The following is a 16,145-nucleotide window of genomic DNA, read 5'->3' on the forward strand; positions in this document are numbered from 1 at the left end:
GCCAGAAATCCGCATGCGTTTTTTTTCGCGTTTCTTACGCGTTTTTGACGCGTTTTTTGTGCGTTTTTTTTCCAAATGCATAGAATAGCTGGAAAAACGCAGAAAATCCGCAAAATTAATGAACATGCTGCTTTTTTTACCGCAACGCGTTTTTTTTGCGGAAAAAACGCATCATGTGCACAAAACATGCAGAATGCATTCTAAATGATAGGATGCATAATGTATGCGTTTTTAGTGTTTTTATCGCGAAAAAAAAAGGGAAAAAACCTGAACGTGTGCACATACCCTCAAAGTAGTTCTGTGGTAATCTGTTATGTTTACAATAGAGAAAATCAGATAGCAAGTTTCAAGATAAAATGACTGATAAAAGGAAAACCCCTGGTATTAGAATATGACTGAAATCAATAATGCAAGTCAGTAAATGTAACTATAAAGGATGGATGTGGAAAAAAATAGTTACCACTATGCAGGGAACACGTGGTGATATGTCCCCAAGGAGATGCATTACATTGGATTTTAGGCCAGTCAATATGGCATAAGGCAACCGCCCTGTAAAAATCCCCAAAAAAGGGAATAAATGTTCAAATCTAACAATGCATTAGTTATATTACAGAGCAGGAGGAGGACCAGGGCTGGTCAGGAGACTTACAATTGTTGGTGGCACAGTTGCTGGTGCTAACACTGCCGTGTCTCAGCGTGGAGTGACGCTGCACCGCAGTATGTGAACTAAAAATAGAGCACATATTTCTTGTTCCTCCGTCTACCTAGCGTTTACATCTATTTTTCAGAGATTGTCCCTGCAATTGTGAGGACCTAGCCTCTTGCAGGGAGACAAGTCTGCCCATAAATCCCCTGCCAAAGACTCCCAAATGTGCTATCTGCAATATGAAGCTTCCTTCACTATGGGAGAAGAAGCTTTGCCAAATGTGCACAGATAAAGTGGTCAAAGCAGAACAACCATCTCTCCTTGAGGAAATCCATTCCCTGGTCAAGCAGGAGGTTCAGTCCTCTTTAGCTGCCTTTAACCCTCTCCCACCTCCATTGCCAGGACCATCTCCTTAAAAAAAAAAAAAAAGGAAAATTTAAATAGAGGACTCCGACTCTGAGTCCGAGCACTCTTTCACCTCATCTTCAGAAAGATGGGAAGAATCTACATCCTCTCAAACTTTGGAGGCGAGAAAATACCTTTTCTTTTCAGAGTATATAGAAGAGCTGGTGAGCGCTGTACGTAGTACTATGGGGTTGGAGGAGGAGTCAGTCCCTCAGTCCGTACAGGACTAAATGGGGGATTGGCTTTCTGGTATATAAAAACATCCTGGATCTGATATCTCAGGAGTGGGAGCTTCCAGAGAAACGCCTTACCACCCCCTCAAAATTGAAGCATAGGTTTCCCTTAGAGGGTGGCTCCCCTACATGGGATGTTCTTAAGGTGGACATACAAGTGGCGAGAGTAGCGAAGAAAACCACACTCCTTCTTGAGGATTCTTCGCAGCTGAAAAATCCAATGGATAGAACGATAGAAAGCTTGCTGAAGAAATCGTGGGAAGCATCCACCTCTGGGTTAAAATCCAATATAGCTTCCACCTGTGTGGCTAGAACCCTATTCCGATGGATGGATGAGTTGGAAAAGCATATATCCCAGGGTACCTCAAGAGGGGAGTTACTGGACTCTCTACTAATTCTCCAGAAGGCCACTGCCTTTCTAGCTGATGCCTCTATGGAGTCAATTAGGATTGCTGCCAGATCCCTAGTTCAGTGTAACTCCGCTAGAAGAGCCCTCTGGCTCAAGATATGGAGTGATGTCACCTCAACAGTCAAGTTATGCTCAATCCCCTTTAAAGGCGATTACGTCTTTGGGCCTGCGCTTGACAAAATTTTGGAGAAGGCCACAGATAGAGGAAAAAAAGGCCCTTCCTGAGCAAAAACCACCCAGGAATTGTGGTTTTCGTGCCTCTCTCTCAGACCCCCCAGACAAAGGGAAAGGGAAGAAGTGGGAGATGGAGTTATACTAAGGGAAAGGGGAAGAACATCCTTGTTCCCCAATAGCAGCATCAGCAGGATAAACAATGACTCCGACACGTTAGGGTGAAGGCTTGCAAATTTCTTCCACCATTGGCGGGCCATTACCAATTGCCAATGGGCCCTCAATGTCATCAGAGAGGGCCTCCTTATAGAGTTCGAGTCCTCCCCACCTCGGGGTCTGAGAGTCACCTCCCTACTATCTCAGGGAGCCCAGACAATGCTGATGGCAGGCCTCCAGGATATCTCAAGATCAAATACAATCTCCCCAGTACCACCGGAGGAGTGGGAAACAGGCCACCACTCCCACCTTTTCCTGGTGAAGAAACCTTCAGGGGAGGCCACACATCATAATAAATCTAAAATACCTCAATTGTCACTTTCTCTATCGCAGATTCAAAATGGAATCCATGAAAATAGCCATTCCCCTGATAGGCCCGCGCTTCTTCAATGCAACTATCGACCTGAAAGATGCTTACTTCCATGTACCAATTCATCCTCTGCAAAGAAAGTATCTCAGGTTTGCGGTACAGCAGAGTCAGAAGGTGAGGCACTACCAGTTCAGCGTGCTCCCTTTCAGCATTTCTTAGGTGCCAAGAGTCTTCTCCAGGATAATGGCAGAGGCGGTATCATATGTCCGGAGACAAGGCGTCTGTATCGTACCTTACCTGGACGATCTGCTAGTCGTAACTTCCTCCGCTCAGACTCTCAGGGATCATGTATCGAGGACTCTCGATATCCTGCGATCTCTGGGGTGGCTTCCAAATCTGAAGAAGTCTCAGCTTCAGCCTTCCAAAACAAGGAAGTTTCTGGGAGTCCTTATAGACTCTGTCAAACAGACGTCTTTTCTCCCGGAGGATCATCACCTAACTATAATGGCAAAGATCGTAAACTTCAGAAAACAGAGGTCCCCTACCCTTCGGGAAGCCATGTCAATCCTAGGCTCCATGACGGCCTGTATTCAATCGGTGTCCTGGGCGCAGGCCCACTCCAGAGTTCTTCAAGCTCACATCCTCGAGAACTGGACTGGGAAACCCAGCTCTCTGTACAGAAGAGTGCATACTCCAGGCCATGTAAGAGCCTCCCTGGCATGGTGGCTGAACCCCAGAAATCTTCGCAAAGGCGTAAGCTGGTTACAATCCCCTCTGGTTACGATAACATCTGATGCCAGCAAGCGGGGCTGGGGGGCCATAGTATCTCATACTCCTTTCAAGGGACACTGGGATCAGAAAATAAGCGCCAGGTCCTCCAACTTCAGAAAGCTGAAAGCAGTGGAGGAAGCTCTTCTGGCAGCAAGCAATCTGATCTCCGGCTATCACGTCAGTCTATTCAGACAACATGACTACAGTTGCTCACCTCAAACACCAGGGGTAGCACAAGGTTCAACAGCCTAAAAGGCATTTCAGGCCGAATATTCTGTTGGGCTGAAAAACACCTCCTCTCCCTGACATCCGTCCATTTAAAGGGATCTTACAACCTTCAGGCAGATTTCCTGAGTCGCCAGGACATTCAGCCAGAATGGAGCCTGAACAGGAGGGTCTTCATGATGCTGGCGGACAGATGGGGCCTACCAGAAATCGATTTGCTCGCTTCAGGTCATAATGCACAGGTCAAAGCCTTTTTTTCCCTGAATTCCAGGGACAACTCCAGGGGAGTGGATGCCTTTGCTCAATGATGGAGTTTTCAGTTGGCCTACGCATTCCTACCAATTCCATTGCTGGCAAAAACTCTTAGGAAGATCCTGGAGGATCAGATTCCAACCATCCTAGTGGCTCCGGTGTGGCCAAGGAGAAGCTGGTTCAACCTCATCATCGAGCTAAAGATAGATGGACCAGTCCTTTTGCCGGTGGAGGCCGACCTTCTTTCACAAAGGCTTTCATCATCCAAATCCTCAAATGTTGAGTCTAGCTGCCTGGTTACTGAGGCCCAGGTGTTAAGTGCTAGAGGACTTTTGGATACAGTAATTGCTACTTTACAGAGATTCAGGAAGCCAGTTACTAATGCTATCTATAATAAGGTGTGACAGAAGTTTTCATCCTTCTGCCTCCTTAATCTGCCTGATCCATTCCACCCAAACATTTCACAAATATTGGACTTCCTACAGCAGGGGCTAAAGTTAGGCATTGGACCCAGTACTCTGTAGGTTCAGGTCTCCACTCTGAGCTCCGTTTTCGACCAGGACTTGGCCAACCACTATTGGATTAAGAGATTTATGGTATCTGCTCTCGGATCACATCCCAGAAAACACTGTTGTTCCTTTGTGGGACTTAAATCTAGTCCTCAAGGGGCTCCCACTCCCACCATTCGAACCCCTGTCTTCCTGTACTCCTCAACTCCTTTCATACAAAGTTGCCTTCCTTGTCGCTATAACCACAGCAAGGTGTGTAGGAGAATTACAAGCTTTATCAATAAGAGAACCTTATTTAATAATTAGAGCTGACTCTCTCTAGTCCTCCGTCTTGATCTGTCCTTTCTTCCTAAAGTTATTTCTGATTTCCACTGGTCTCAGGACATTATCCTCCCTTCCTTTTGCCAGAATCCAGCAAACTCAAAAGAGGAGGAATTCCATACTCTCAACGTTCGGCGTATTTTACACTACCTAGAACAAACCAGTTCCTGGAAAGTTGACCAATATTTGTTTGTTAATCCGTCCGGTCGAAATAAAGGAAAGAAGGTGGCAAAAAGTACCATCTCGAATTAGATCAAGAAGGCCATATATGAAACATATGTGGCTCAGGACATGACACCCCCGATCGGGGTCAAGGCCCACTCTACGAGATCTACCTCAGTCTCCTGGGCAGAAAGAGCAGGTGCATCCACCGAGCAAATCTGCAGGGCCGCAACATGGTCTTCGCTTCATACCTTCACCAAACACTATAGATTGGACTTATTGTCCAATAGGGATCTAGTCTTTGGCTGGAAAGTACTCCAGGCTGTTATCCCCCCCCCCCCTTAGTGTGGAATTGGTTGGTATTCCTCCTATGCTGTCGTGGAAAGTGACTAGAGAAAATAGAATTAGACTTACCAGTAATTCGGTTTCTAGGAACCTTCCACAACCGCACTAGTTCCCTCCTTATGCTCCTTGGATAATTCCTGGGAGCCTAAACCAGTGCTATGGTGTCCATTGTAAGTCACTGGCGAGTAGGAGGTGGGAGGGGCTTTTAACCTCTTTGTGCTTCCTGTCCCCCATTAGGGAAAGGAGACAACCTATTCTGTCATGGAAGGTTCATAGAAACCAAATTACCGGTAAGTCCAATTCTATTTTTCATTTCAACTGGAATTTCTGGAATATTTTTCAAGGGCGAGGCCCAGTGTATCCCTCTATTCTGGCTTATCGAATGACCTCCTTTCTGGGAGCACAGCCTGGCATGGGAGCCGGAACAGCTGATTACGTCATTTCCAGGGTCACAGCCTGGAATGGCACGGTACGCCCCCAAGATCAAGTTGGGCGCCTGGCGTCACTTCAGGGGACATGGCTTGGTGTGGCTCATTGTGTCCCTGGACAGGAGCAGCACAATCCTGAGGGGGATGGGGCAGGATACATCCCCAGCCCACCCCTGACTTGATCTGGGCAAAACCGGAAAGGACTTTCTAAGGGGATAAAAACCTCCCCTTACAACAGGACCATGCTGCAAAAGGGATTCTAGATGGAGGATTTGAAGCAGCACCTCCGACCTCTGTAGTCCTGCTTCAGGTGGGGTGAGTCAGAGTTGATTCCTGCGTAAATTATCCTAAATGCCTGTGTTTTTATCATATTTTATCGGACAGACCCAGGAAAGCTCAGTCTAAGTCAAAGCACAAGGAACTTGCAATATGCAAGTGCAGATTAGCAGGCATTTACACTAAAAAGGGCTATGCAAGGAGTGGAAAATGAGAATCCTGATCAGGGTTGAAATTTTAAAAATCTTTCGACGGGAATGAAAGCCAGCAGTTCATCAAGAAAGACAAGGGTAAACTCTATTTAAGAGGAAAAAAATAGAAGATGGAGAACTAGGTGGTTACTATTCAGATGTCTTCTCATTATTGTCGTCCTCAAAATGTATTAGCCAGCCTTCCAAACATAGCAAAGGTAGCGGATTTCTTTGCAGATGCTTCTGCTGATGCAGTTCAATTGACAGCATGCACATATGCCTTCTTGAATTCAGCCAGAAGTGCTCTTATGGCTGAAGAATTAACTGGGGACTTCCATTTTAAGTCTAGGACCTGCGGCATTCCCTTTGAGGGTGAGTATCTCTTCGGGTCATCCTTGGATGAGATTCTGGCTAAAGCCTCAGATTTAAAAAAAAAAAAAAAAAAAAGGATTTCCCCAAACCAGCACCCCAAAATTTAAAATACCTTTTCGTGCATCAAGAAGGAACATACAAGGGATTGTTCCAAGGCAAAGGGAGAAGACCTCTCAAGGGGACAGTTTATCTGGGTTCCCTAAAAAGCCAGGAAGACAATGACGTTAGAACCCAGGTAAGTGGAAGTCTGAAACGTTCTTCCAGCTTGGAAAAGGATTTCCCCAAGTCCATGGATATTGGGCACTATAGGGGAAGGGTTAAAATGAGAATTTTGTACTCCGCCCCCCCCCCCCCCCCTTCCCCCTTGGAAATTTTAGGATTACAAAAGATCCAGCACTCAAAGGCAAGTCAAAGAGCCCTAAAACGAGAGGTAGTGCTGATTCGCGTTCCAGAAGAAGAGGGGGGAAAGGGTTCTTCAGTACCCTCTTTCTAAGGAAACAAAAAAAACAGGCCAGTCTTTCAGAATGATTATAAATCTAAAAAATCTGAATCAAGTTCTGGGGCCCAAATGTTTCAAAATGGAAACCATTAAGTCGACAGTAACTCTTTATTTCTAGGATGTTTTATGCCCTCTATAGACCTCAGAGACTCTTACTACCACATGCCTATTTACCAAAAACATATTTGCATGAACCACGTGTGGGCCTACCATATTTAAAACAAACAAAAAAAAACCTAAAGTATTCAACCATGTGCCTGTTCATTTTCTTTAGTTGTCATCTATAAACTAGGTGATATGGTGTTGCCTATAGTAACATCTCACTTGGCAATGAAGAAACGTTCGGGTTTCAAAATCTCCGTTAGATTCCAGACTGTGTATAGCGGTGGTAAATATTTTTAATAAAGGGAATATTAACTAAGCTGTAAAAATCCTAAATATAGCTAGTAATACAATTTACTCTGGACTGATTTATTCTCCTTAGATTGTTTCTTGTCCTCAAACAAGCAATTACCCCAGATTTTAATATCTACTTTGCTTTTATCCTTATTCAGAATATGATCTTTGTCTCATTCTGTAGTCTGTTAGAATATGCCTGGTCATACCTGTCTTAATCACTACATTTTCCAGGATGTCTTGTTTTTTTTTATATCTTAACATTTCAGTAATGTTTAATGCTTTTATCTACATTTGTATATTAAGTGCTGGATTCCTTCAGTATTTCTTTCAAGTATGCTCTTACCTCTCCAACAAGTTATGCGGTTGAGTGTTTTGCGCAATTTGTATACACAGTGTACATCAAAATAATGTTAAAACAATCTATTTGAATATTTTGCAAAACTTTTCTTTTTTTGTAGGCTGAATGTCATCCTGAAACATGCACTCAGATGACTGCCACAGAACAATGGATATTTCTTTGCGCCGCTCACAAGACCCCAAAGGAGGTGAGCTCTTTTTTATTTCAGTGGTGTCAGATTAAAGCTGTTGCCCAGGAATTGACAGGTTCACATTCATACCATCAGGATTTTGTAAACTACAGGCATTGTCAGGTTTTCTGGGGTGGCTGAGGGCTGATATTTTTAGCCTGGGGGGGGGGGGGGGGGGGCAGTATCCATGGCCCCTTACTAGGCTATTAATATCAGCCCGCAGCTGTCTGCATAGCCTTTTACTGGTTATTAATTATAGGCGGACCCCATGTCATTTTATTTGGGGGGGGGGGGGGTTTGCCCATTTTAATAGCCAGTGAAGGCTAAGTATACCGTTGTGAGCTGATATTAATAGCCTGGGAAGCTCCATGGGTATTACCCCCTTCCCAGGCTATAAACATCGGCCCCCAGCCGTTGGCTTTCCCTCTGCTGGGTAAGAAAATATTCGCGGGAGCCCACACCATTTTTTCAGAAAAATTATCTTTTATTAATTAAATGCATGTACACTGCACTAATTATGTCACTGGCATCTATATATCTATCCTGTGTATTTACTGTATGTAATCCATCTATTCTTTGCTGTCGGCTCCTGCTGTGATTTTACACTACGCGGCTGCCGAATTGCCAGCTTTTCTTCTATGCTGGCATCACGGCATGGCCTCTCATCTCTCACGCTATCTTACCTACTGCTCCAGGTCATGTTGTGGTTTCTGTTTCTTGCCAGCTCCATATTCTGTGCCTCTGCTCTCTGCATGCTTCCTGGCTGTGTGCATAGGGGGGCGGCGCCTGAACTCTCTGGTTCTTATAGGAATCAGGTGCACCTGTCTAATCTGTTCCTGACCAATTACCAAGAGGCCTCCAGTATTTAGTACAGCTCCACCCAGTGGACTGGGCCTGTGCAATGTGTTAGCTCAGTTTGTGTTTAGCTTCTGGGTTGCCAGGCCTTGCTCTGTGTTCCTCCATCTCTGGAGGCTCTACTCTTAGCTTTGCCTTGTTCTTGTTGGTCTGCCCTCCAGGAGGCTGTATATCCTGGTCTCTGTGTCTGTGTTCTTGCTTTGCCTTGTTTAGGTTTGTCCGCCCTCCAGGAGGCAGAATATCCTGGTCCCTGTGTCTTTGTTCTTGTACCTTGTCTTGTTCCACTACCTTGTCTGAACTTTGTCCTACCTCTGTTTCCTTGTCTGTGGCTTCTTTCCTGCTGTGTCTTTCCTTGCGTCCTTTCTGTTTGCTTATGCTCTGCACTCTTGCGGCTCTTGTGACTTTGCCTATGCTCCGCTCTCTTGCAGCTTTGCCTCTGCTCCGCACTCCTGCAGTTCTTCTCCGTTCTACTCTGCTCTGCTGTTGCAGTAATCTCTTGCTGCAGCTCCTCTTCGCATTCCTTGTGGTTCCGCTCTGCTTAGCTTCTGCTGCTGCAGTAATCTCTTGCTGCAGCTCCTCTCTGCATTCCTTGCGGTTCTGCTCTGCTTAGTTTTTGTTGCTGCGCTATCTCTTGCTGCTCTTCCGCTCCTATCTGCAGCCTTGCACTTCTCTTCCTGTGTGAACAGGTCCCAACCTGTTCCTTCATACTTCATTCCTTCCTGCTTGTTTCCTTACCTTCACCTGCTGTGTGTACAGGTCCCTACCTGTTCCTTCATACACCACACCAACCAGCCCTGTGTCTCTGCCGTTCCTGTCAGTCCTGTGTCTCTGCCAGCTCTATGTCTCAGCCGCCCAAGCCTACTCATCTGAGTTTCATCCGTGCTCATCTGCTAGTCCTGCCAGCAGCCACAGCCATATACCACCCTGGTGTAGCACCTGGCAGCTGCCTGCCGCACAAGTCTGACCTCACCATCAGAGGCTCCAGCGAAGACCAAGGCAGCTGTCATAGTTAGGCCCCTTCTAGGGTAGTCTGGTCCGTGGCACAGTGGGGCCACAAACCCCCCGAGCTCGCGCCCACCAGTCAGGGCATGAGCGTGACAGTATGTGTGTGTGTTTGAAGAATATTTCCTTTGAAAACGATGTGTAAATGACATGGAGAACTGCTGTATGTAAATGCTTATGTTAAAATCGCATTGCAATCAGATAGCAATCACACTGCATTAGGATGTATATCGGATGCTAGGTGTGACTAATTGGATTGTACTCGCATGACTCTTGCATTACACTTGTGCAACTTTGCAGGAGCAAAATCAGACCGATTTTAAAATCACTAGTGTGACCCCAGTCTTACACTGATTAAAATAAAAGAAAAAAAGGGTCTGGTACCGTGTTAGGCCATGTTCACACAATGCGTTTTTTACCGCGGAACCGCAGCGATTTTGCTGCTGCGGGTCCGCAGCTGTTTTCCATGTAGGGTACAGTACAATGTAACCCTATGGAAAACAGGAAACGCTGTGCACATGATCCTGAAATTCACTAAAAAAGCCGCGCTGAATAGCTGCGGTAAAAAAGGACCATGTCACTTCTTTGTGCGGAACTGCAGCGGTTCTGCACCCATAGACCTCCATTGTGAGGTCAAACCCGCAGTAAAACCCGCAGATCAAAAATATATCTGCGGGTTTTATTGCGGTTATGGGTGGAGAAACCGCTGCAGCAGGAAGTGCGGGAAAGCGGGCGGAAGTGCGTGGGCGGAGTGAGTTCCTGTATCCCGAAGAGACATGGAGGCATACCGTCGCATGGGGATCGATGTCGGCCGTTTGATAGATTTGGTGTGTGTGTGTGTATGTGTGTGTGTATATGTGTCTGTGTGTATATGTGTGTGTGTGTGTATATGTGTGTATGTGTGTGTGTATGTGTGTGTGTGTGTGTCCCCATGCGACGCTAGTGCCACCATTGTGCTAAGTCGCCGTATGAGTCTACTACTCCCATCCGGTATTGGGATGGGAGAGTTGTCCCTGTGTCCGGCGACTTAGCACAGTTGTAAAGTTACACAAAACACACACAATACACATACATGACACACAGTACATACAACATATAACACAGAGTATATACTCACCAACAGCACACTGGTAGGCGAAGCCCTCGATCCCCTAGAAAAAATCCCAAAATAAAAAATCAAATTCATACTCCCTGTCCGCAGAATCCATAAAATGAGTGTCCCACGCCGATCGGCTGCTCTCCGGCGATACACTGCCAGGAGCGAAACTCCTAGCAGTGTATCGCGTACTGTTCCGGAGTTCAATGGCTCCGGCGTCTCGGTTAACGGCAGTACAGCTGCGTTGAACTTTCCCACGCAGCACTGCCGTTAAGCGAGAGTGCCGGGGTCAATGACCGCCGGTAAACTCGCTCGCGCATGCGCAGTGACACACCGACAGGAACTATGGCTCCTGTCAGTGTGTTGCTGCAGCCGTGGAGAGCAGACATATCTCTGGATGTGTCTGTTCTCCATGGAAGATCTTCGTGGGACCCTCGATGGATTTCTGCGGACAGTGCCAGGGAGTATGAATTTGTTTTTTTATTTTGCGTCTTTTTCAGGTCGAGGGTCTTCAGGACGGATTGAGCGTACAATAAAATATGGTCAAAAAGTGGGTGTCTTTATTTCATTAAAATAATTTTTTTCTAGTGTTTGTGTTTTTTTTTTTTTAAACCCTTTCATTGGATTAATAATGGATAGGCGTCTTATTGACGCCTCTCCATTATTAACCGGGCTTAATGCCACCTTACAATAGCAAGGTGGCATTAACCCCTCATTACCCCATATCCCACCGCTACACGGGAGTGGGAAGAGAGGGGCTAAGTGCCGGAATTGGCGCATCATTTTGATGCGCCTTTTCTGGGGCGGCTGCGGGCTTCTATTTGTAGCCAGGGGGGGGCAAATATCCATGGCCCCTTTCCTAGGCTATGAATATAAGCCCACGGCTGTCTGCGTAGCCTTTCTGGCCTAAAAATATAGGGGGACCCCAACACTTTTTTTGGGGGGGGCTCTCCCTTTATTTCTGAGCCAGAAAGGCTACGCAGACAGCTGTGGGCTTCATATTCATGGCCTGGGAACAGCCATGGGTATTTTAACCCCTTCCCAGGCCACAAATATTGGCCCGCAGCAGTGTGCCTAGCCTTTCTGGCCTAAAAATATAGGGGGACCCTATGTCATTTTTTTTTTTTTTTTTTTGGGGGGGGGGGGGGGGTCCCCCTATATATTTTTTTTGATCATTTCAATAGCATTATTGACGCCTCTCCATTATTAACCGGGATTAATGCCACCTTACAATAGCAAAAATATGTGCAACTGAAATACGTGGCACTTAAATACGTGATACGTGGCACTTAAATACGTGGCACTGAAATATGTGATACGTGGCACTTAAATACGTGGCACTGAAATACGTGATACGTGGCACTTAAATACGTGGCACTGAAATACGTGGCACTGAAATACGTGGCACTGAAATACGTGGCACTGAAATATGTGGCACTTAAATACGTGATACGTGGCACTTAAATACGTGATACGTGGCACTGAAATACGTGGTACTGAAATACGTGATACGTTGCACTTAAATACGTGGCACTGAAATACGTGATACGTGGCACTAAGACTACGTTCACATTTGCGGTCTGCGCCGCAGCGTCGGGCGCCGCAGCGTCGCCGCATGCGTCATGCGCCCCTATATTTAACATGGGGGCGCATGGGCATGCGTTTCACTTGCGTTTTGCGACGCATGCGTCACTGCGGCGCACGCGTCCGGGCGCAGAGGACGCAGCAAGTTGCATTTTTGCTGCGTCCAAAATCAACCAAAAAAAGGACGCATGCGTCGCAAAACACAGCGTTGTGCATGCGTTTTGCTGCGTTTTTGTGTGCGTTGCGTCGCTGACGCTGCGGCGCACAACGCAAATGTGAACGTAGCCTTAAATACGTGGCACTTAAATAGCTGGATAGAGCTGGATCCGCGGGCTGTGATCGGGCCTACGCTCAGCACTCTGCGGAGCGCTGTCATTCAAAACACGTCCACTTATTTTGGTGTTTAGTCCCAAAATGGAGGATGGAAGAAGAAAAGGGTTGGACAAGGAAATGACATCATTTCTTTTTTTTCCCCACTGCAGTTAAAGCTTTATTTGTGTCAAACACAGACAATCTGCAGAGAAAACTGCATAAAAAAACGCACTAAAAACCGCATCAAAAAACGCACCAAAAATGCACCAAAACGCACCAAAAACCGCACCTGCGTTTTCTGCCAAGAGCTGCGGTTTTTAGTGCAGAAAAACAGCAGGGAAATCAGGAACGTGTGAACATGGACAGTTAAAAATTAATGCTCTCACTGTGAAAAACAAGATAATCTTGTAGTTATGAGGTTTAGTTTAATGGCTAACACAAATAAAATAAATGATCGTCATTTGAGATGCAATACTGATTAAACTGATACCTGTGTTGAAGAAATCTGTTTTCTGGTCGTTTAATCTGTGTTTGCAGTTTCCAGTTAATGAAATTCTTGTGCTGGGGGGGGGGGGGGGGGGGGGTGTCTTTTTTTTGTTTGTTTGTTTGTTTTCTCGTCGCATCTTTATCATTGTTGCTTAAATGACAGGTAACTGAAACTTCAGTGGCCTGCCTCCTATTTTAAATACTGTACCTGCGCATTTAATATTGTGGTCTTCAAATAAAATTTCCTCCCAACAAAATGGCACCAGCGTATGTGCAGTAGCATGTCTCGGTAAGCGATTCTCTCAATCTACGCATGCTCCGCCCACTGTGTTCCGAGAATCGGTGTGGGAGCGCGCTCAAGAAGAGGAAATCGTCGCTGCTGAACATAGCAACGCTCCTGCACTTGTCCATTTTAACCCCTTAATCCCATATGACTTACTATCCCGTCGAGGTGACCTGGGACTTAATTCCCAGTGACGGGATAGTGCGTCATATGCGATCGGCCGTGCTCATGGCCGCCGATCGGTCACGGACCGCTCCTGGCACATTAACCCCTGGCACACTGCGATCAAAGATGATCGCAGTGTTCCGGCGGTATAGGGAAGCATCGCACAAGGAGGGGGCTCCCTGCGTGCTTCCATGAGACCATCGGAGCAACGCGATGTGATCGCGTTGCTCCGAGGGTCTCTTACCTCCTCCTCCCTGCAGGCCCCGTATCCAATATGGCCACGGGGGTCCTTCCGGGTCCAGCAGGAAGGTGGCTTACAAGCGCCTGCTCAGAGCAAGCGCTTGCAAGCGTCCCTGCCGTGCCTGTCAGATCGCTGATCTGACACCGTGCTCTGCAAAGTGTCAGATAAGTGATCTGACCCTATAACATGATGTGCCCCCAGGGCAATATTATAAAGTAAAAAAAAAAAATATTCACGCTTAAAAAAATAAATACATAAATAAATAATTCCTAAATAAAGAAAAAAAAAATATTGTTCTCATAAATACATTTCTTTATCTAAAAAAACCAAAACAATGAAAGTACACATATTTAGTATCGCCGCGTCTGTAACGACCCGACCTATAAAACTGTCCCACTAGTTAACCCCTTCAGTGATCACCGTTAAAAAAAAAAAAAAAAACCAAACAAAAAAAACAGCGAGGCAAAAAACCCGCTTTATTAGCATACCGCCGAACAAAAAGTGGAATAACACGCGATCAAAAAGACAGATATAAATGACCATGGTACCGCTGAAAACGTTATCTTGTCCCGCAAAAAACGAGCCGCCATACAGCATCATCAGCGAAAAAATAAAAAAGTTATAGTCCTCAGAATAAAGCGATGCAAAATTTTTTTTCTATAAAAGTTATCTTATAAAAGCGCCAAAACATAAAAAAATGATATAAATGAGGTATCTCTGTAATCGTTCTGACCCAAAGAATAAAACTGCTCTATCGTTTTTACCAAACGTGGAACGGTATAAGCACCCCCCAAAAAGAAAATCATGAATAGCTGTTTTTTGTTCATTCTACCTCACAAAAATTGGAATAAAAAGCGATCAAAAAATGTCACATGCCGAAAATGGTACTAATAAAAACGTCAACTCGTTCCGCAAAAAACAAGACCTCACATGACTCTGTGGACCAAAATATGGAAAAATTATGGCTGTCAAAATGTGGAGACGCCAAAACTTTTATTTTTGCAATAAAAAGCGCCTTTTACTGTGTGACGGCTGCCAATCATAAAAATCCGCTAAAAAGCCCGCTATAAAAGTAAATAAAACCCCTCTTCATCACCCCCTTATTTAGAAGAAAAATAATAAAATAAAAAATATGTATTTCCATTTTCCCGTTAGGGTTGGGGCTAGGGTTAGGTTTGAGGTTAGGGCTACAGTTAGGGTTGGGGCTAAAGTTAGGGTTGGGGATAAAGTTAAGGTTAGGGTTTGGATTACATTTATGGTTGGGATTAAGGTTAGGGGTGTGTCAGGGTTAGGGGTGTGGTTAGGGTTATGGTTGGGATTAGGGTTAGGAGTGTGTAGGAGTTAGGGTTGTGGTTAGGGTTGGGATTAGGGTTAGGGTGTGTTTGGGTTAGGGTTTCAGTTAGAATTGGGGGCTTCCACTGTTTAGGCACATCAAGGGCTCTCCAAAGGCGTCCGATCTCAATTCCAGCCAATTCTGTGTTGAATAAGTAAAACAGTGCTCCTTCCCTTCCGAGCTCTCTCGGACAGGGTTTTACCCTAACATATGCGGTATCGGCGTACTCAGGACAAATTGGACAACAACTTTTGGTGTCCAATTTGTCCTGTTATCCTTGGGAAAATAAAAATTTTGGGGGCTAAAAAAACATTTTTGTGGAAAAAAAATATTTTTTTATTTTCATGGCTTTGCGTTATAAACTGTAGTGAAACACTTTAGGGTTCAAAGTTCTCACAACACATCTAGATAAGTTCCTTGGGGGGTCTAGTTTCCAATATTGGGTCACTTGTGGGGGGTTTCTACTGTTTAGGTACATTAGGGGCTCTGCAAATGCAATGTGACGCCTGCAGACCATTCTATCTAAGTCTGCATTCCAAACGGCGCTCCTTTCCTTCCGAGCTCTGCCATGCGCCCAAACGGTGGTTCCCCCCCCACATATGGGGTATCAGCGTACTCAGGACAAATTGGACAACAACTTTTGGTGTCCAATTTCTCCTTTTACCCTTGGGAAAATACAAAACTGGGGGCTAAAAAATCGTTTTTGTGAGATAAAAAGAATTTTTATTTTAACGGCTCTGCGTTATAAACTGTCGTGAAATACTTGGGGGTTCAAAGCTCTCGCAACACATCTAGACAAGTTCCTTAGGGGGGTCTTCTTTCCAAAATGGTGTCACTTGTGGGGGGTTTCAACGTTTAGGCACATCAGGGCTCTCCAAATGCGACATGATGTCCCATCTCAATTCCAGTCAATTTTGCATTGAAAAGTCAAACGGCGCTTCTTCCCTTCTGAGCTCTGCCATGCGCCCAAACAGTGGTTTACCCCCACATATGGGGTATCGGCGTACTCAGGACAAATTGTATAACAACTTTTGGGGTCCATTTTCTCCTGTTACCCTTGGTGAAATAAAACAAATTGGAGCTGAAGTAAATGTTTTGTGAAAAAAAGTTAAATGTTAAAA

The 16,145-nt window shown here is 45.4% G+C and overlaps 1 protein-coding gene across 1 annotated transcript in view; it reads left to right on the plus strand.

Annotated features, from left to right (window-relative positions):
- Positions 1–16,145, plus strand: part of MOB4 (MOB family member 4, phocein) — a 144,748-nt gene that overhangs the window by 99,791 nt on the left and 28,812 nt on the right. Inside the window, exon 5 of the mRNA XM_077275405.1 lies at positions 7,599–7,685. Coding sequence (XP_077131520.1) covers positions 7,599–7,685 — 87 coding nt within the window. The remainder of the gene's footprint in view (positions 1–7,598; positions 7,686–16,145) is intronic.

This window comes from Ranitomeya variabilis, chromosome 7 (assembly GCF_051348905.1).
Source record: "Ranitomeya variabilis isolate aRanVar5 chromosome 7, aRanVar5.hap1, whole genome shotgun sequence".
Classification (NCBI taxonomy): Eukaryota; Metazoa; Chordata; class Amphibia; order Anura; family Dendrobatidae; genus Ranitomeya; species Ranitomeya variabilis.